Consider the following 21,217-nt stretch of genomic DNA (forward strand, 5'->3'; position numbering starts at 1 on the left):
CTTGTGGTTCATCAGGTGGAGGGAGCCCTGTGCTGACAGTGTGACAGAGACCGCTTTGGATTCTGTCTCCCTCTCTCTCTGCCCCTCCCCTGCTCATACTCTCTCTCTCTCTCTCAAATGAATAAACATTAAAAAAAAATGTTCCCTTTAAAAGATAAAATTAAATTAAAATAGGTGTGAAAAGGAAAGATCCAGGCTTTTCCAATCAGTCCTGGTACACAGAGGAAGAACTTATACTTTGGGTTTTTTTGACACAGAAAGGGAAGTTCTACTGTTCATAAAAGGTGATACATTTATGAAATTGGTTATCTCAGGAGGACTGTTTTAAATATCTAACAGTTTATTAAGGGATTCTAAAGACACATTTTTTTTAAAGTAAGCTCTATACCCAGTGTGGGGCTTGAACGCAGGACCCCGAGATCAAGAGTTGCTCTACTCCCCCAGGTGCCCTCCTGAGCACACATATTTAACCTTTTATTGTCTTTCTCTCCCTTCAGGAAAAAAAAAGCAATAATATCAGAATAACCACAGAAATAAAAGAAAATTAGGAAAAAACATATTCCTCACATACTCAGCTTCTTTTATTTTCCCTGTTTTTCCAGATTTTTCCATATGCACACATCATTTTTTCACATCAACGGGCAAGGTATAAATATACACTCATGTCCTGCTATTTCCATTTAACCAAATCTCTCCAGAATTTCCTGTTACTTCACTAAGGTTTATGACTATAAATTTGATGATTGCATAATACAGCAGCTAATTTAAATATATTTCATTAACTTGCATTAGAAGATATTTTGGTTGTGTTAGGGCACCTGGGTGGCTCAGTCGGTTAAGCGTCCGATTTCCGCTCGGGTCATGATCTCACGGTCCGTGAGTTCGAGCCCTGCATCGGGCTCCGTGCTGACAGCTCAGAGCCTGGAGCCTGTTTCAGATTCTGTGTCTCCCTCTCTCTGACCCTCCCCCATTCATGCTCTGTCTCTCTCTGTCTCAAAAATAAAAATAAACATTTAAAAAAATTTTTAAAAAAGATATTTTGGTTGTGTACAATGTTTATGACAAACATCCTTGTACATAAAATTTTTTGGTTTTTTTAGATGACTTTCTTAGAAGGAAATTTCAGGAGTGGACAAAGGATTATAAACATTTTGTCTAGGGGCGCCTGGGTGGCTCAGTCGGTTAAGCCTCCGACTTCAGCCAGGTCATGATCTCGCGGTCCGTGAGTTCGAGCCCCGCGTCGGGCTCTGGGCTGATGGCCCAGAGCCTGGAGCCTGTTTCAGATTCTGTGTCTCCATCTCTCTCTGACCCTCCCCCATTCATGCTCTGTATCTCTCTGTCTCAAAAATAAATAAACATTAAAAAAAAATTTTTTTTTAAATAAAAAAAAAAAACATTTTGTCTATCTTAGAACATACTGCCAAGTTCTAACCACTTAAACTACTGCCAGCAATAAATAATGGAGCTGCTTTTATTACAATGTCATAGGCACGAAGTATTATCATTATTTTTAAAAACTGCTCTAATAGTAGATATAAAATTGAGCCTTCCCATTTATTTTATATTCTCTATACCTTTCAGGTGGACTTGTGGAGGGCTGAGCTCTCCTTTCACAACATATCCTTTTACGCTTTTTTCAAGTTATTTTTTTTTTCTTGGTGATCTTTAAGTAAGGAGACAGACCTCTGATTCAAAACAATTCTTTGTTCAGCCTCCACTTTCTCCAGCTACCCACACCTAGTCCTTTGCTCTCTTCATTCAAAATTCGGCCTGACAGGGGTGCCTGGGTGGCTCGGCTGGTTAAGTGTCCGACTTTGGCTCAGGTCATGATCTCGCAGTTTGTGACCTCAAGCCCCACATTGGACTCTCTGTCAGAGCAGAGCCCGCTTCAGATCCTCTGTCCCCCTGTCTCTCTGCACCTCCCTCTCTCTCCCTCTCTCTCTCAAAAATGAATACACATTAAAAAAAAATTCTGCCTGACAATGTCCAAATGGATTCAAGATACCCATTTAGACAGTCAGGCAGACTTTGAGCTGCCAATCAGGCCTGGAATCTGCTGTTCCAGCCAAGACCACCAGGGCCCCCAGGTTCTGAGCCTCCCCTACCCGTACAATAGGACTCTCAGGACTGATTTCTCTGTCAGTTCTTGCTAATTGGCCTTCATGTTACATCTCCTCCTTGGATCTAGAACTCTGCTTCAGGATCTCTCCTTCTGGCTGGGCCCTGGGCTCTATGAAGAGAATTCTGGATGATGTCTGACTGTCTGTTATCACCCCACTCCCATTTGTCCACAGCCCCTGTGCTTCTCTGCCAGCCCCGCCGAAACCCAGCACAGACGTGGTCTGAATGACAACTGAATTTGCCTTTCTGGTGACTCACCAAGTCTTGCCCACTTGTCCAGCCCACGCTGTCAGCCAAGCCTGGCTGACAGAGCCTGTCTTATGCTAGAAGGGGGGGTGGGGGGGGGGGGCGCGCTGGTCCTGGCACAACATCTGTGGGCAGGTGCAAGGTCTCAGCCCCCACCTTCTCCCCATTCTCAACCCATGCTGTCTGCTTCGCCCCCACGCTCTGAAATATGTCATGCATGACTTCAATTCTTTGCTTGGAAACATGGGTGGGATTTTTTTGTTGCTTTTACTTTTATGTCCCCCCCCCCCCCCTTTTTCGGGGGGTACCGGGTTGCCATCTCCTCCTTTTCTTCAGATCTCTGTCCTACTATCACCTATGGAGGACAGGGAGGGACAGGGATGCCTCAAATCCGTAGGCCCACTTCAGACTGGGATTTACTAAACAGAGGGGCTGGGAATACAGGGTTCCTAGTCCCCAGGAACAGTTCCCTGGAGCTCTTAGCTGCCCTAGTTAATGCTGCCTTTGTGATCTCTCAAGGCAAAAGACAGGTGGGTGGGGCCTGTGGACAGGACTGGGTTTGGTCCTACTGGTTCTAAATAAGTCCAGTGTAACTAAAAGGCCAGCAGAGGCTGTGGGGGTGGAAGAGGCAGGGCTGGGCGCTCCAGGGCCATGGTCTGACTCTTGAGAGACTGATACAAATCACGGCAGAAGTAAGGCAACCTCAGCAAATCATGGACCCCACCCCCTTTGCTTTACAGATGGGACATTAAGATGTGTCAACAGAGATGGAGTAGTCTAAGCCTGGAGTCTCATAATCCAGGAAATTTTAAGTGTAATCTGGGGGTGCCTGGGTGGCTCAGTTGGTTGAGCGACCGACTTCGGCTCAGGTCATGATCTCACGGTGAGTTTAAGCCCCGTTGTCGGGCTCTGTGCTGACAGCTCAGAGCCTGGAGCCCGCTTCAGATTCTGTGTCTAACCTCTCTCTCTGCCCCTCCCCCACTCATGCTCTGTCTCTCTCTGTCTCAGAAATGAACATTAAAAAATAAATAAAATAAAGAAGTGTAATCTGCTCCTACATTGACTATGTTCTTTCCAGATAATTTCCCAATTTGACCAGGGTCTTGATTCCAGGCATTAGAGGCGGCTGCTGTGACAACTGATAGCCCATTTCATCACAGGGACCATGTCAGCCTTCAGGCCCAGCTTGGGATATTCAGAGGTTCACCCCTTCCTGTGCAGGGTCCAGTGCAAGACCAGAAGGAAGAGGAAGGAGGCCTCAGTACTCATTAAGCGCCGATCTGGAAAGACAGGAGACAGCCAGGCCCAGAGAGCCACTCTTCTGAGAAGATACGATCAGGTATGATTTCACAGAAGCCAGACAGGCTCTGCCCTGCCAGCGCCAGCTAATCTATGACATTCTGAGGGCGACAGGAATCACAGATGCAACTTGCCATGTGCCTGTGGCCAGGCTAGGTCCTTTTAAGATTAATCATCCCATTTGAGATAACAAGAATGATTGCCACTTGACATAAAAGGAAACTGAGATTCAGACTGGTAAACAGACTCGCTCAAGGTCATGGAGCCAGTAAATGGCAGAGGTGATATTTGAACAGCAGCTTCCTAACTCCACTGGCGTCCTTTTCCCCGTTCCACAGCTTTCTCTTGGGTTCAGGAAGGAAGGAGCCTAGGAGAGAAGCAGCATTTGGTATTTGAACCTTTGCCAATTCGGGAACCATCAGGAAAGCTCAGGGCGCCATTTCTTTCTCTCTGAGCCGAAACAGGCAGATCTCTGCTGAAGATGCTTTTGCCTGAGGCATCTTCTGGGGGCCTCTGAGATGAGTGGGTTAGAGTCTTAACCACATGCCTGGGGGGAGGCTGTCAGTGTCACTAGCATCCCGGAGAGAGGCTAACCCCTGGAATGTTCATGGGAAAGGCCACCTCCCAAGTTCCACAGAGGAATGATATAAACAGCACTGGGTATGTCAGGGAGCCTGAATGCTGGTACATTTGCTATGTAATCTATTACAATCTATTTGCTATGAAATCTAGGGCATCAGACCCTGGACTTCAGTTTCCTTATCTGTAAAACAGAAGAGAATACCACCAACCTTGCAGGCTTTGGGTAAGAACGGTGAGTTGGGTAACAGACGTGAAAGTACTTGGTAAGTGATAAAGTACAATCAAATGTCAGCAGTTACTTGTCAATCAGTGTCTACTCATCACAAAGAGCAACACAAAACAATCAGTGGAACAGTCCTTGCTCAAATCTCTTGTTACCACCACTCCTACTGTCACAGGCCTATTTCTCCTTCTGTGGCTCCCTCGTTACAGATCTTGAGAAGATAGCAGTAAGAGGAAAAAAAAAAAAAAAAAAAAAAGAAAGAAAGAAAAAAAAAAGAAACCAAAAGACAACAGTAAAGGGAAGCACCGTGCTATTTGCAGTGATTTTCTGCCCCGGGGGACAGAAATCAGGAGACTCAGGCTGTTTCCTGCCTTGAGTCTCCTTGGATGGCCCAAAACACAACAGAAAGGATTGGTCTCTCAAATGCTAGGAATTCTCCCATCAAGAAGAAAAAAATTAGCGATCGGGAAGCATATTGGCTGGGGAGTGAACTGAGAAGGACTCCGCTCCCAGCTTTGTGTTGGACAGGGGATGGATGCCCCTCAGAGAAAAGCGGGAAGAAAAAAAACAGCCCGTTCACTTCAGTCAGAAAACCACAAACACCTCACATCTGATCCCTACCTTCCTCCTTCTCCCCTACTTCCCTTGTTTGCATGTAGTGTTCTAGAGGGTGTCTCTCCAGCACCAGGGATGCAAGTGAACTACAGAACGCTATAATGTCAGAACTGGATGAGACCTAAGGAGGCATAAAGGGCAGACTCAGCATTTGACAGCCTGGGCACAGGGCCAAGGGCTTAGGTGGGTCACTGGGGTCATACAGCCTCCAGCCCCCAGGCAATGCTTGGTCATTCCTCTCCAGTCCCCACTGCCCATGATTCAGGCTGACCTCTAACCCTGGGCTCCTGACCTGCTGCTTCTGAGGTGAATCAGCAAATAGTATAGAAAGCAAGGAATCATCTACTGATCATGTCTTACAGTCCCTGGGAGGGGAAGTGACTTGTCCACGGTCACAGGATTACCAATAACTGAATATCACTGAGAATGATTATCAACCCGGATCTCCCTCAATTATTCATTTTTTTTTAATAATTTTTTTTAACGTTTATTTATTTTTGAGACAGAGAGAGACAGAGCATGAACGGGGGAGGGCCAGAGAGAGAGAGGGAGACACAGAATCTGAAACAGGCTCCAGGCTCCGAGCTGTCAGCACAAAGCCCGACGCGGGGCTTGAACTCACGAACAGTGAGCTCATGACCTGAGCCGAAGTCGGACGCTTAACCGACTGAGCCACCCAGGCGCCCCAATTATTCATTGTTTTTAAGCCAATCTTCCAACCAGGTGTTAACACATTTCTTTTATATATTTTTCCTCCCTTAAAATTTTTAGATTAGTTTTTATTTAACAAAGTACTATATGCTTGCAGTAAAAATAAAAAGATAAAGGTAAAAAAAGTATAAATTGAAAAATGAAAGCCTCCCTCCCCATTAAAATTCTTAGAAATAACCACTATTAGTGAATTCTTATCATTCCTTCCAGAAATTTAAATAATTTAAAGACTTACTCAACTATACCTACTGATACATGCTCCTGGTCATGGGTACTCAAAAAGATTTGTTGATGATACGAATGAATGGAGCCAGGTGAGTTAGGGGTTGGGGGTTTGCATCATACGGAAGGCCAGAGATGGGTTGAGTTAAGCATCTCGCCAGATAAGAGCTCCCGCTGGGGCCTATTAGCCCGGGATCTGGCATGAATCTTCCGTATCTGAGTTGGTGTTACAGTGTGGAGGTAAAGATCGTGGGCTCTGGAGACAGGCAGACGGAGGCTCCTGTTCTGGCCCTAACGCTTCCTAGGCAAGTGACCCTGGGTTGTTCCTTCCTTAAGGAGTCTCGGTAGCCTCACTGGTCACGTGGCGATTAAAATAGTACTACTTCACGGGGCTGATGTGCGGATTAAAGAAAAACAATGCACATAAAGAACACAGGCAGTGTGTTTGGCTGTACGAAACCTGCACTAAAGAAACGGTAGCTATCATCATCATTACTATTGTTGTCATTATTATTCTGCTGGCTCACCTCAAGAAAGGAGAAAGCCTGCAGGTCCGTCACCTAGTGCTATAGAAACAGATCAGCCCAGGACCTGGTACTCCTCTGTTAAGTACATCTGGCAGGAAAGGGAGACGACTGAGAAATAACTCTAATATGACCAGGAGTTAATGCCCAGGAATTTCTCAGCATATCACAAATTCTAGATATACCAAACCACAAGAACAGGTGCCCTCTGAACTCTGGGAAAAGGGATCTGCCTTGCAAAGCTGCATGGCAGAATGGCTAGCTTTGTGGGAAGAGGGACCATTTTCTTATCTCCTCAGGCTACCTGGTTCAACAGCTCTCAGGCCAAGAAGGCTCCAGAAGCGGCCTAGACTGGCCAGGTGCAACAGGCTGGCAGGGCATGGTAGGAGAAGGGTGCCCTTCTCTAGCTGCATTCCAGGACTTGCCTCTAGTCCTCAGAGCACAATGAGAACATTATCATAGCCACTTGATGCAATCTTGTGCTATCTGGGGGCTGGAAATGACTAAGGGCAATAATACAGTCCTCCAGTCAACACACGTAGGGAGAAACCCAACACTGGACCAAAAGGCCTGCTGAGCCTCGACATAACTCGAAGCCCAAAACATCTGATGGAAATGTATGAGTCTTAAATGCTTCTTGCCAGGCAAATCTTTATATTATAAAATGCCCCAGCTCATGGTAGTTCTGTTAAATGATCACACTGCTGCCAGGGATGGGAAGGAGGAGAAGACACGGATCCCATCAATGCCAAGAGGCCACGGACTCTGACCTAGATGTCAGACGCAGCTCGGGGCACCCATCACTTTTTATCAGGAGGCTTCTCTCAAGGATGGTGGAGGACTTAGCTGAGATGGGGGTGTGTTGTATAGTCCCTGATGACCCAGCCCCGTAAATCCGAGTGTCTGGCATGGGACTGGTGTCCTGGGGGACGTGGAAGGCACCAGATCAGCTTTGGGGAAGTAGACACTTCCTAGATTACTGGGGAGTCTCTCCAGAGACTGGTAACAGCCCTATTCAGAGACCAACATGAAGACCAGAGAGCGGAACGATACTGGGTATTTAACTCCCCCCCTCCACAGCACTTTTTCTCCTCCTGGGGCTCCTTCTCCCCAGAAGTCCTGCTGTTCGCCCCTTTATCCACTTTCTCCTTCTTTCTCCCTGCCTTTATGACCCCACTTCTCTTTTTTTTTTTTTAAATTTTTTTTTTCAACGTTTATTTATTTTTGGGACAGAGAGAGACAGAGCATGAACGGGGGAGGGGCAGAGAGAGGGAGACACAGAATCTGAAACAGGCTCCAGGCTCTGAGCCATCAGCCCAGAGCCCGACGCGGGGCTCGAACCCACGGACCGCGAGATCGTGACCTGGCTGAAGTCGGACGCTTAACCGACTGCGCCACCCAGGCGCCCCGATGACCCCACTTCTCTTTCCCGTCTTCACCGTCCCCTTCTATTTCTTTCCTGTCTTTCTCCCCGTTCTCTTCTCTCTTTTCTTCATTTCATCGTCTTTTTCTAACTGGCCACGATAGAGAACTGAAAATTATTGTTTATTATTGATTGAATGCATACATTAAAACTTAAACCCTCTGGTCTTAATTTTTTCTTTTTTCTTTTTTAGGTTTTATTTATTGGGGCACCTGGATGGCTCAGTCAGTTAAGCATCTGACTCTTGATCTCAGCTCAGGTCTTGATCTCAGGGTTATGAGTTCAAGCTCCACGTTGGGCTCCATATTGGGCTCCACGCTGGGCATGGAGCCTACTTAGAAAAAATAGTAATAATAATATAAAGTTTTATTTATTTAAGTCACCTCTACCCCCAACATGGTAGGGGACCAATGGACCAAACTCATGGACCAAACTCATGGTCAAGAATTGTATGCTCTTCTGACTGAGTCAGCCACCCCTAATCTGAATTTTCAAAAAGATGAACTGAGTATTTTATATTTTGCTCTAAAAAATAGTATTTCCAACAATTAAGGACTTTTAGGAGGAGGAGGGGACTTTAAAGACCATCGAGTTCAATGGCTTTGCTGATACATAAATCCCTTTTGAGCGCCTCTGACATTCAGTTTCTCCTTGAGCCCTCCCAGGGATTGGAGCCCACTACCTCTAGAAGCAGCCCATTTCTAAGTGTTAGGAAGTTTTTTATATTGACTTTAATCTGCTCCTGTAATTCCCATCCTCTGGCCACCAGGACAATCTAGGATATAAAAACAGGACAATCAGGGCGCCTGGTGGCTCAGTCAGTTAAGCGTCCGACTTCGGCTCAGGTCACGATCACACGGTTTGTGAGTTCGAGCCCCACATCGGGCTCTGTGCTGACAGGTCAGAGCCTGGAACCTGCTGTGGATTCTGGGTCTCCTCTCTCTCTGCCCCTCCCCTGCGCATACTGGCTCTCTCTGACTTAAAAATAAATAAACATTAAAAAAAAAACAAAAAATGGTGCAATCATCAGAAAGTGAGGTGCCTATTAGGTTCAAAAGATGGGGGTAGGCCAGCTGGCTGTGAGGTTCTCCCACTGGAGTAGCTGGCTTGGGTGGGCAAGATTGAGGAGATATATGGCAGCCAGCCACTGGCAGGCCCTGAATGCCAGACTAAAACATGGTGTGTCTGACTTATCAGGAAGGTGAAGCCAGGAGACACTGTCCACGAGGCAGTAATAAACAGTTGTTATTTACCGAACACTTCCATGCCAGGAACTGTGCAAAGTGCTTTAACGCTGATTATCTCATTTAATCCTCCCAATAGCACTGACGTAGTGGTACTGTTATTGTTTCACTTTATAGATGAGGTAACTGAGGTCTCAGAGCTAGTAAGTCACTAAACTCAGGTCTGTGTCTGATGCACCTGTTCTGAATACAGCACGCTACAGAACAAGGTCAGCAGAGAGACCAGGACGGGAGACCCCAGTCTGGGAGTCATTTACACAGAGGGAGAGAGTGTCAAGAACAGAGGGTGAGGGTCCCATTTAAGATCTCTTCTAAAGACGGGCCCCCAATCTCCATCTCTGGTCTTGTGCCTCCTCTTAAACTACACCGATCCATCTCTAGCTGCCCATTGGATTTTGTCACCTCAAGTTCAATGCAGCCACACAACCTCCTGCCATTTTCCACCACCTTCCTAGCAACCAGGTTGCTGATCTTCCTAACTCTTTAAGCATAAAAGAGGATCAAATTTTGTGTTAAACCGACCCGGGCTCGACTGGATTTGCCACATGCAAAATATGAGGCCTTGGGCAAGTTACTTAACCTCCGTGGGCCTCGGTTTAACAGCTATAAAATGGGAAGAGTGACACCACCTTTCTTGGAAGGTGCTTGTGTGGATTAAGTTGCATAATTTATAATACACTATGTAGTATAGTGCTTGGCACATAGCAAGTGTTAAGTAAACGGCATTATTACTGTGATCACTGCTATTTCTGGAGCTTGAAACTCCCTTTTTGCATAGCTTCTCGTGGTTAATCCCAGTGCTCATGAGTGGGGGGGGTGGGGAGGGGGAGAAGAGGGACCTACAAAGTGGACAATAAAAATTCAGTGCAGTTTGTATTCTCTGCAATGACCTCATCCCTTTGGCTTTGGGAGCGGCTGCTGCAGGGTCTCTTTTCTACACCCACCACAGACAGAGCTGGGCTCCGGCCAAGACCTGCCTGCTCTTCTCCCTCCAGACCTAGTTACGTGGGGACCAACAGGCATGCCTCTTCCCCTCCTCTCTTTAACTGGAACCCTCATTTTGTGTCATCTGCAGCCCTGACCTCCCCGAGACACACTTCTGTTTTCTCTCTTAAGTACCTAGGATCAAAGTTTTAGACATTACCTGGTCCAATCCCTCAAACAACTCAGTGCGAAATTAAAGTAGTCATTTAAAAAACGTCTGCGGGGCACGCCTGGGTGGCTCAGTTGGTTGAGTGACCAACTTTGGCGCAGGTCATGATCTCACGGTTTGTGAGTTCAAGCCCCGCGCCGGGCTCTGTGCTGACAGCTCAGAGCCTGGAGCCTGCTTCTGACCCTGTGTCTCCCTCTCTCTCTCTCTCCCCTCCCCTACTCATGCTCTGTCTCTCTCTGTCTCAGAAATAAACATTAAAAAAAATAAATAAAAAAAAAAAAAACAAAAACGCCTTGCACAATTAAACGTGAATAAAGTGGGCCTTCTCCCAACCAATCCATATGCTTTCACCAGTGCTCACCGCAGTCCGTGCACTGTGCCCAGACACATGTCGGCAGAGCCACAGCCTCAGTTGTGGGTCTGTGACTTGCCCTGCGCCCCCTTCCCCATAGGCCCTGGAAGCCATCAAGCCCCCTGGAGGTACTACATAAGGGTTGCTAACGATTCGATTCGTGAGAAAGCAGGCGCAGGCGCTGGTCACAATCGCAATCACAAGCAAGCACACATTTGCACACCTAACACCCCCTGAGGCCCACGGTGAACACAGAAGGAGAGATGAAAGGAGACTCCAAGGAGACAGGCACTGTGTTTGTACACAGTGAGGACAGAACAAAGGAAGCAGGGAGCCTGGAGGTGGAAGATGAGTCAGAGAGTGAACGAGGGCACTAGGTCGCATCAGCTACCGCTTAGTTGCCCCCAGAGGGTGGTGTGAGCAGGAAGAAGGGAATGGGGGGAGGCGAGAAGGGGAGTTGATGCCGTAAGTCAGAAGTGGGAACCAGAGGAGAGTGTGGCTGATGGGGAGCAGAAGCTCAGTTAATTTCCAGGAGGGACCCGAGCTCCCAGCCTTCTGAGTTCTCCCACGTCTTTCTTGCCCGGCTCTGCTTCCGGAGCTGCAGGGTTATGGCAAGGCCGTGGGGGACGGCCCGGCAAGGAAAGAGTCAAGCTAACAACAAAGATGTCAATCCCGGAGATCACTGGACCCCTGCTTGGTAGACAGAAGCCACCCGGTGGCTGCTAATGCCCCTCCATTTATTTGGCTCTTTCAACGTATTTCAAATGCCCACCCACTAATGATCTCATTTAATCTTTGGCACAAGCCCGTGGAATAGGCAGGCCCGGGATTATCTCTACCTCGCTCCTCCCCTCTTTGCCCTGGTGATCCCTCAAGAGTCCTCAAATTGTTTCCTCCATCCCGGAAACATCCAACATTGAACCAGCCAGCGCCTTAGAGGTACGAGGAGCTTGGGGTCCTCCGTCCAGGCTCCACTTTGAGTTGCTTGTTGCTGTTTGTCCCGGGCTGGGTGTGATAAGAAGTCACAGGACATGGACTCATTCCCCTCCTGGAATTTCCCAGCCACCCCTCCCCCTCCACTAATGTCTGAAAGCCTGGCACATAATGACCGTTTCTCCCAGTCCCCAGGGAGATGTGTCAGATATGCGGGACTTCTCATTAGGCGAACGGAAACCTAAGGCCTAGAGAGGCGAAGGCCTTTGCCCTGAATCACACAGTGAGCAAACATGGAGGGACCGTGATGACTTGAGAAGAGCACAGGTCTGGGGGCATTAGGAGACCTGGGTCCCAGCCCTGGCTCCACTGCTTATCAGCTGAGGGCACAGAGAGAGTCACTCGACTTCCCCAGCCTTGGTTTTCCTAACTGTCAAATGGGAACAAGTAGTTCCCATCTCTTGGGGTTGCCTGAGGTGAAGACGTCAAAGAGTTACAGAAAAGTGAATTTTTCTGATTATCAAGCAGCACAGGTAACATCAGGATGCTGCTGTCATGGAGAGGCCAGATCAAGCATAAAGAGTCTAGGATTTCCTTAACTTACCTGTGTGGCCCTGGGCAAGTCCAGGCCTCAGTTTCCCAAAGGCCCTGCCAGCATTAAGAAGGAGGGTTCTGTGGACCATGCCTTTAGAGCAAGAATTCTGGCGCTGGCTGCCCTGATCTCCTGACCGTCCTCTGATCTGTGCCCACACTGCCTGAGATCCAAGAATCTTACTGAGGGAGCCAGTCAGTTGCCAACAATGGGAGATCCCATTGTTCCCAGCGGGAAGAATCCACTGGATCCTTCACTCCAACCCCTCTACCCATTTCGTCAGGGCTGAAGTGTGCTCCTGCACCGTCTCAGCCTCCACGGCCTCCCAGCCTTAAGGGACATGAGGACGGAGAAGGGAAAGTAAGGGGTAAGGGGGCACTCTTGGTAATGAAACCAATGACAGACTCCTGCCCATGTAAGCTTTCCCAGTGGAAAGCACCAGACTGCCTGGATTCCCTTCCTCCTAGGGAGAGCTGAGTGTAACTATTCTGCCGTTAACATCTTGCTTCTCCCAGGATGGCCCCAAAGGTGCCGGGCCCCTGATCCGTTCTTTGAGGAAGCACCTCAGCAGAACCCTTGCTGAGCTCACGGAGGTGAATTAAATATTAAACATGCAAGGCCAGAGCCGCGGGTGCAGCAACACATTCCCATAAACACAGACAATGGCATACAGCTCATCTGCCCGTCTAGCAGCAGCTGCCGCTCTCCTTCCGCGGGCTGGGTTCCCTGATCCCCAGCCCACACTCTTGAGAGGGCATAAAAAATAGCAATGTTTTTTTCTCTCCAGCAAGTGAACCAGCAAGCGCATGGTTCCCTGTGTCCTTCCTCCAACCCCTAGTGCTGAGGAATCCAGGGACCCGGAAATACCTGGACCATTGAGTTGTGGCATCAGCAGCAGTGAAATTTAACAGGTCTGTGGCTGGCCTGGCAGGGACCTCTGTAGCTTAGCCCCACCTAGGGCCTGGAGGCCCCCATCGGGAAGGGAACGGCTCAGGAAGGCCCAGATAGCTCTCAGGGCAATGGGGAACTAGCTCTTACTGGGACCAGGACGAGGCCTGAGTGTGGGGGCCAGTTTGCTTCTCAGGTTGGAAGAGGTTCAGAGATCGCCGAGACCACCTCGGTTTTACAAAAAGGGAAACTGAGGTTTGAGAAAAGGAGGAAGCAACTTATACAAGGTCACTTAATGAGCTATAGAATAGCTAGGCCTAGACTCCAGGGCTCCAGGGTAGAGCCCAGTGCTCTCTCGTCCCCTCTCTGTGATCCCTGAATCTCCCTCCTGATGCTACCAAGGACCAGGCTCTGCACTGCATGGCTCCCGTGGACTGCTTTCATGGGAAGCTGGATCCATCCCTAGTCCTACCTTGCCATCCAAGTACCGAAAGAGTCCGAGGTCCAGGCATTCCGGCTCAGCTCTGTCATTTGTAGGATGGAACCTTGGTCATGTCACCTCTCTGAGACTTACTTAGTTCCTTGCCTTACGGTGGGGATTTAAGAACCAGGACCCCGGATGGCTCCTGTAAGGCTCAAATGAGATCGCGTTTGTGGGGCATTTGGTCAACCGGGAAGTGCTGTCCGAATGTCAGATATGGTTAAAATGGTGTGAGGTGTGAAGGTGCTGCAGAGGGAGGAGGTCCCAGGGGAGGAGGCTGTGCAAGACAATCCACACCCAAACGAGGCTGACCTGGTCGTCCCATGGACCCGACTGACACAGACGGCACCAGCAGAGATGGACAAGCAGTAGGTGAGACCAGCTCGGGTTCACTGGCTTGAAAGATCACCTGCCTGCTTTGCTTCGTGTGTGTATGCGTGTGAGTTTGTCTGTCCTCCTAGGCGCTCCTGGAAGGTTCTGCCTGGCAGCCCGGAATCGCAGGAATTTGCCTGGCTGCTCCAGGGGAGCATCTGGCAAGAGGGCAGTGTGTGGCGCTGAGGGAGGACACCTTGCTTCACTCAGGTCAGGGCACAGACCCTCAAAGAAAAGCCTGTCACCCAGATCCCTCTGGGGACCTCTGGAGTACCCCTGCTCTCTGGGGCCCTTACCTTGTACTTGGCTGCGAGCAGCTCTGTGGCCTGCTGCTCCCGCCTTAGGTCTTCCAGCATCTTCTCCTTTTCCTCCAGCAGCTTCTGCTTCTCCTCGCTCACGAGGCTGCGGTCATCCTGGATGGCCGCCTTCTCTTCCTCCAGACGCTCCTTCTGTTCCTGCAGGTAATTCTCCATGTTCTTATCCAAGGCTGACTCCAGGGTAGGCTGGGGCGGGCGGTGGTTGTTGTTGTTGCCATCCTCCTCTTCAGCCACCCAGGCCTCTATCACTGGCCCCTCAGGGTACCCGGCTGGGGCTGACACAGCCTTCTTCCTGCGGCTGCTCTTCCTCCGGAGCCGCTTTCCCAGCATCCCCTTCTTCTCCAGCTGGGCCTTCAGGCGGGCGATCTCCTCCTGAAATTCCCGCAGCAGAGTGTCCTTGGGGTCCTCGTTCACCCGGGGCTTGTTCTTGATGTTCTTGGCCCTGTTGGCAAAGCGCAGGGTGGAGAGGCTCTCGTCGTAGCTGTGAGAAGCTGGCCCCAGGGTGGCCACCATGATGGTCTTGGCGTTCCCCCCCAGAGAGTCCTGGAGCAGCCGGGTCAGCTTGGAGTCCCGGTAAGGGATGTGAGTGCTCCTGTTCCCCGCCAGAGCAGCGATCACGTTGCCCAGGGCAGACAGTGAGAGGTTGATTTTGGAGGCTTCCTTAGGCCTCTCTCCACCACCGCCACCACCACCACCGCCGCCGCCACCGCCACCGCCACCGCCACTCCCCGTGGACTGCGTGACCGTCCCTCCGGCTGTGTTGGGGCCTGCCTTGTTCTGCCTCTCACTGCCAGCCAGGTCCACCAGGTTGAGCTTGCCCACACGGATGTGGTCCTGACCATCTGAGCCGCGCTCACTGCACTCCACCGTGATGACAAAGATGGCATGGGAGCGGGAGCTGACCTCATTCATGTGAGTGCTGCCCACTGCCCGGGTCTGGTTCCCCAGGTTCATCACGTGCTCAATCTCCTTGACATTCTTGGTGACGAAGGAGGAGAGGTCCTTGATGTAGACGCCGGTCTCCGGGTTCTCCTTCAGTTCTAGCCTCTTGCCAGGCTCCTTGGAGAGCAGGTCTCGAATCTCCTCCTGGTAGATCTCCAGGTAGGAGGCCCGGACCAGGTACTGCTGGTTCTGGGAGCGAGAGATGTGGGTGAAGATATGCTCAAAGGCATTGGGGATGACCCCGCGCAGCTCGGGCTCCACCCAGGTCCCCTGCATGGTGTAGGTCTTGCCAGTGCCCGTCTGGCCGTAGGCAAACACCGTGCCGTTGAAACCCTGAAGCACCGAGTCTACCAGGGGCCTCACGGTTTCATCATACAAGTCCGCCTGCTTGGAGCTGGCATCGTACACGGCATCGAAGGTGAAGGACTTGGGCAGCTCCCCTGGGGCAGCGCGGGGGTTCCGCAGGGTCACCTGGCCCAGTTTCACGTCCATGGTCAGGATCTGCTCGTGACCAGCAGCCTCCTCCTTCCGGCTGAGGGGGCGGCACCGGGCCACCACCTTTAGGGCCTCGCTGGCCTTGGTTTTACTGGCCATCTTGCTGCTCTGTCCTTCCTGCCCCCAGGGCCCCTCCGCAGCCTGGGCGGTCCTGCTGTCCTCTCTAGGTCCGGATCAGCCTGGCCGGCCCAGCCCCCAGGCGCCGCTCTTCAATCCGCATGCAGCCTCCTAGGGTGGGGATGCTGGGAGGTGGCCCCGCCGCTGCTGCAGTCCGGGCCTCCACCGCTCTCCGGTCCTCGCTGCACCGGCCGGGCAGGGAGAATTAGGCAGAATCCCCGGGCAGCCGCGGGAGCCGCACCGGCCGAACGGCAGTGCCCGGAACCCGCCCCATGCTGGGGCAGAGGGAGCGCTGCCGTAAACAGCTACGGCAACAATGAGATAAAGGAAGAGGAAAATGGGATGGGGGTGGGCGGCGAAGCTGTCTTCTCCTCCTCCTCCTCCTCTTCTAGGGATCCATGGCGGGGGCTGCTGGTCCTGGGCGGCCGGGGGTCCCGGCCCTCCCGAGGGCAGAGGCTCACCTGGGGTCCTCCCCCCGCGCTGGGGGATCATTCATTGCAGCCAGCGCGGCTGCCGCTGCCCCTGCTTCCACCTTCCCCGCCGCTGCCACCGGAGAATGGGAGAGAAAAACAGAAGGGGATGGGGCGGAGCAGCCGCGGCGAGAGTGATGTTGCCACCGCGCTGCGGCCCCAGCTAAGGCGCCCGGCTGGGGTGGGGCAAGGGGCGGGGCCGCGGGGCGGGAGGCGCGAGCCCGGCGCGGCCGGAGCGCGGGGGACAGGGGTGCATCGCCCGCCCGCACCCCCGCGGACCCCTCCGGAATGACAGGCTCGGGTGCCGACCCAGGTCCCGCGCCCACCAGGCGGGTGCGGCGCAGGCACCGCCCGCCGTCACCCCACTGGGCCCGAGCATGCTGGGAATTGTAGTCCTGCCTTTGTTAACCGGGTTCTGGCAGGTTGCTGATGCCTTCTCGCGTCCGGGAGGCCCCTCCCTCTCTGGCTTGCAACCTACGGAGTGACTGCTGAGGTTGCAGCCTACCTGGCGGGGACGGGGCGGGGGGTATCCACCACCCACACTTGTTCCCTCCACAGGTACCATCCTCCATCATTCCACTGCTCCTGCCTTTCTGCCTGCAGACGCGTATAGATCACCCCTCCCCTTCAGAGTGGTGCCAGGCACCTTGACTCCTAAACGTTTCCTGACTCTGTCGTTCCTTTACCCCAGCCTGATTTACCTCTGGCCTTCCTCTTGTCTCCTGGAACCACCTTGCAGCCGATTCTCTCCTCACGTGTTCTCTGCACATGCGCCCAGGTCCCCTTCTCGCCTCTTCCACTAGCCTTCCATATTGTCTACAAGCCCCACCATCTTCTGATACAGGTCTACCTTCCGAGCCTCACCTCCAGGTACACTGTGTTCCAGACATTCATTCCTTCAAACAGTGCCTGCGGAGCCCCAGGCCCCATTCTAGGAGCTGCACCTTCTTGTCCTCAAGGAGCTCACATTCTAAGAACCATGTTTTGTGTTCTTAACTGGATGTGCTGTGTTGCATCTTTGTGCCTTTGCCCAGAGGGTGCTGTCACCCTTTCACATTTGGGACTGCCATTTGAGCAGTTCAGGCACCTCCTCCTCTGGGAAGCCTTCCTTGATCAGTTTCTTTTCCGGAGCAGAAAGAGACAGAATTTGCATAAAACAAAGCTTGAACTCAAATTGCACCTTTTTTTAAAGTTTATTTCTTTGCTTTGAAAGAGAGAGAGAGCAAGCAGGGGAGGGGCAGAGAGAGAGGGAGAGAGAGAATCCCAAGCAGGCTCCATGCTGTCAGCACAGAGCCTGATGCAGGGCTCAGTCCCACAAACCAGGAGATCATGACCTGAGCCAAAATCAAGAACTGGACCTCAACTGACTGAGCCCCCCAGGAACCCCTCAACTTGCACTTCTGGTCTCCATCCAACTGCGTGACTTTGGGCAGTCACTTACCTTGCTCTAGCTTCAGCTTCCTCATCTGTTTAAACAATTGGAGTGGCGAGCCAGGGGCAGGGGTGAATAATACTCTATGGAGTAGTTGCAAGGCTCAAATGAAACAGTGAAAAACTATTGTGCCAGTGAGAAGACTTTTTTTTTTTTTTTAAGAGTTTATTTTTAAGTAATCCCTACATCCAGCATGGGGCTTGAACTCACAATCCTGAGATCAAGAGTCATGCTCCGCCCACTGAGCCAGCCACATGTCCCTGAGAAGACTTATTTTTAGGCAAGCCCTTAATAGATGCTTGTGGCCTAGCTTGGTTGCCCTACAGCTCTTGCTGTCTTGAGTACCCTGGATAGACTAGGTCTGTGTTTAGTGTTCCTCTTTAGGGGTCTTCGTATTTTTCCTCTAGGATACAAATCAGTATAATTTCTCAAGCCCAAGGACCAAGCTAGTGCCCTACCCATATTCCACTCTGCAGAGAGCAGTTGAATCTGTGGACTGAGCCCAAGTTGTCCTTTCTCTCTGAGATCCAGATTGAGGAGGCAGTGTTATCTGGACCTTCATGGCCCTTCTTCACAGAGGCACCAGCAGAATCTTTGCACAAAACATTTCCAATGACGCTATTCTCGGGAGGACCTAATTGTTTAGTTCTTCACCTCCTCCCCATCTTCAAATCCCCGGGACCTTGATGTCAGCTCGACGGGAAGCTTGAGGCTTAGCTGTTGGCTCACCTACTTGTGAAGTCTCCTGGCTTTCCTCGGCCCTCTCTTTGATCAAGCTCTACTGCTTATGATTAACTTGGCTTTTGGACCAATTACTGGGTGGGGTTTTGGCTTTGTAGACTAACCTCTCTTGGCTCTGGCAACCTGACTTCTGGATGGAGCGACCATTTGGCTCTTGAACTATTTTCTTGTTGCGCTTGGCTTTGGTTTTTGGACTACTCTTTCTCTGCTTTGGCTAACTCACCTGACACTACATCTCTGCTGGATAAGAGGGATTCTGGCCCTGTTCTTCCCACGTGACACTGCCTCCTGGCCAGGCACTTGCTCAGATCCTCGGCTATGGGAGGGGGCCTGGAATCCCAACGCCTATAAGATGTGTGATTCTGAGTAAATCATTCAGCTTCTCCGAACAGCTATTTTCCCAGCGGGAAAAGTGAAGATAAGAATGTTTCCATTACTCACAGGGTTTACATGAGTTTTGAGAGAGATGATGTGAAAACTCCCTGGATGCTGGGGCGCCTGGGTGGCGCAGTCGGTTAAGCGTCCGACTTCAGCCAGGTCACGATCTCGCGGTCCGTGAGTTCGAGCCCCGCATCGGGCTCTGGGCTGATGGCTCGGAGCCTGGAGCCTGTCTCTGATTCTGTGTCTCCCTCTCACTCTGCCCCTCCCCCGTTCATGCTCTGTCTCTCTCTGTCCCAAAAATAAATAAAAAACGTTGAAAAAAATTAAAAAAAAAAAAAACTCCCTGGATGTAGAAGACATTAAAAAAAAATAGTAGTTTTCCTTCCTTTTGTCCTTTGTAGTCAACGGTGTTCACATCCTGTGTTTCCCTTTTCATCATCTTCTCCAGCCGTTCTTCCTTCCCTCTCCCTGTTCCACACTCAAGTCTCTAGTCATTTGGGTTTTCTTGAAGTTTTCCAAACACACCATAAATTTTCAGGCCTCCATGCCTTTGCTCACTCTGCATCTCTGCCTGAAATGTTCTCCTAACTGTCCCTGTCTACACCACCTCACTTTCTATTCGTTCCGCAACTCAATATGGCTTCTACTACCACTGTTCCATAGAGATTTCTCTTACCAAGGATATCAGAAGCCCCGAGGTGCCAATTCTAGTGGACCCCTTTCAATAGGAGCATTTGGCATAACCCACCTCATCCTTCTTTAGCAAACTCTCACTCACTTCCTGTGGTTTTCATGACCCTACACTTTTCTGGTTTTCCTCCTACAGCTCTCATGAGTTTTGGGTGGCTCAGTTCAGTCTCCCTGACCGGTTGACCTCATTCAACTCCAACATCAAATGGTGTTCACTAAGGTTTGATCCTAAGCCCCCTTTTACTTTCAGTGTCACCCTATAATGATCACCGTAGTTCCTTGCTTCAGTTCATGTCTAAGTGATTCCTAAATTGGTATTCCAGTTCTGCCTTCTCTGAGCTCCAAATCCATGTATCCAATTCTCTAATGGACATAGCCACTTGGATGGCTCCCATGTGCCTGAAATTCTACTTGTTCACACTGAACTCATCATTCTCCCTTCCGAACTTTGTCCTCCAAGAATGGTCTCTAGCTCTGTAAATGGCTCTTCCCCCACCCACAATGTATCCTTCCAAACACTAAATCCTGTCAACTCAACTTCCTTAACATTTGTCAGATCTACGGACTTCTTCTCCCCTTGTACAGTCAATCTCATGACCCAAGCCACCATCTTCTCTGGCCCGGTGCCCCACAGTAGCCTCCAGTCTGGTCTCCTTAGGTCTTCTCTTGCCTCTACCCATCCATTCTGTACAAGTAATCCTACAAGTAATTAAAAAGACATGTCCGATCACGTCTCCCCATGCTTAAAATGTTTCGATGTTCTTCATTGCTCTTGAATTGAAGTCCAAATCATGAATGTAGCCTCCAAAGACCTATGCAGTCTGCTACCTGCCATATCTCCTGTCACATCTCATGCCACTCTTCACCTTGCTTCCTGTAAAGACCACAGGGCCTTTGCATAGGGCCTGTTTCTGCAACCTAAAACATTTATCCTAATCATCTTTACCTAGATACCCGCTCTTCATTCTTTTTTTTTTTTTTTTTTTTTATTAAAAAAAATTTTTTTTTTCAACGTTTATTTATTTTTGGGACAGAGAGAGACAGAGCATGAACAGGGGAGGGGCAGAGAGAGGGAGACACAGAATCGGAAACAGGCTCCAGGCTCCGAGCCATCAGCCCAGAGCCTGACGCGGGGCTCGAACTCACGGACAGTGAGATCGTGACCTGGCTGAAGCCGGAGGCTTAACCGACTGCGCCACCCAGGCACCCCACCCGCTCTTCATTCTTCAGCTCTCAGCTTGAATGTTGATTCCAATAGGTGTATTTCTTGACTTTCCCACCTAGTTTATACCCCTTTGTAATATGTTCTCACTGTTCCTGTATTTTTTTTCATAAAACTTAGCATAATTGTAATTAAATAAATATTTGCCCTCCTTTGTTGTTCTGTGAAGATATAACATCTCTGTTTGGCTCATTTTTTAAAAAGTAAACGCTACACCCAATGTGGGGTTTGAACTCACGCCCCCAAGATTGAGAGTTGCTTGTTCTACTGACTGAGTCAGCCAGGTGCCTGTTTTGTTCACTCTTGTATCCACAATGACTAGTCCAATTCCTGGCACATAGCATGTGCTCAATAAATATTAAAAAAAATTTTTAAGGTTAATTTATTAATTTTGAGATAGACAGAGAGAGAACAAGTGGGGAGGAGCGG

At 50.2% G+C, this 21,217-nt stretch overlaps 1 protein-coding gene across 2 annotated transcripts in view; it reads right to left on the reverse strand.

The window, feature by feature from the left end:
* The window catches only part of KIF3C (kinesin family member 3C), a 38,409-nt gene extending 21,947 nt beyond the window's left edge, over window positions 1–16,462 (reverse strand). For both annotated transcript variants that reach the window (XR_005797204.1, XM_040496247.1), the window contains exon 1: window positions 14,278–16,462. Coding sequence is in view for 1 of the 2 variants with exons in the window: in XM_040496247.1 (XP_040352181.1) it covers window positions 14,278–15,834 (1,557 nt within the window). In the remaining variant the exon portion in view is untranslated. The remainder of the gene's footprint in view (window positions 1–14,277) is intronic.
* Between the last annotated feature and the right edge of the window lie 4,755 nt (window positions 16,463–21,217).

Source organism: Herpailurus yagouaroundi, unplaced genomic scaffold (assembly GCF_014898765.1).
Source record: "Herpailurus yagouaroundi ecotype Mexico unplaced genomic scaffold, PumYag 188, whole genome shotgun sequence".
NCBI classification, from domain to species: domain Eukaryota; kingdom Metazoa; phylum Chordata; class Mammalia; order Carnivora; family Felidae; genus Herpailurus; species Herpailurus yagouaroundi.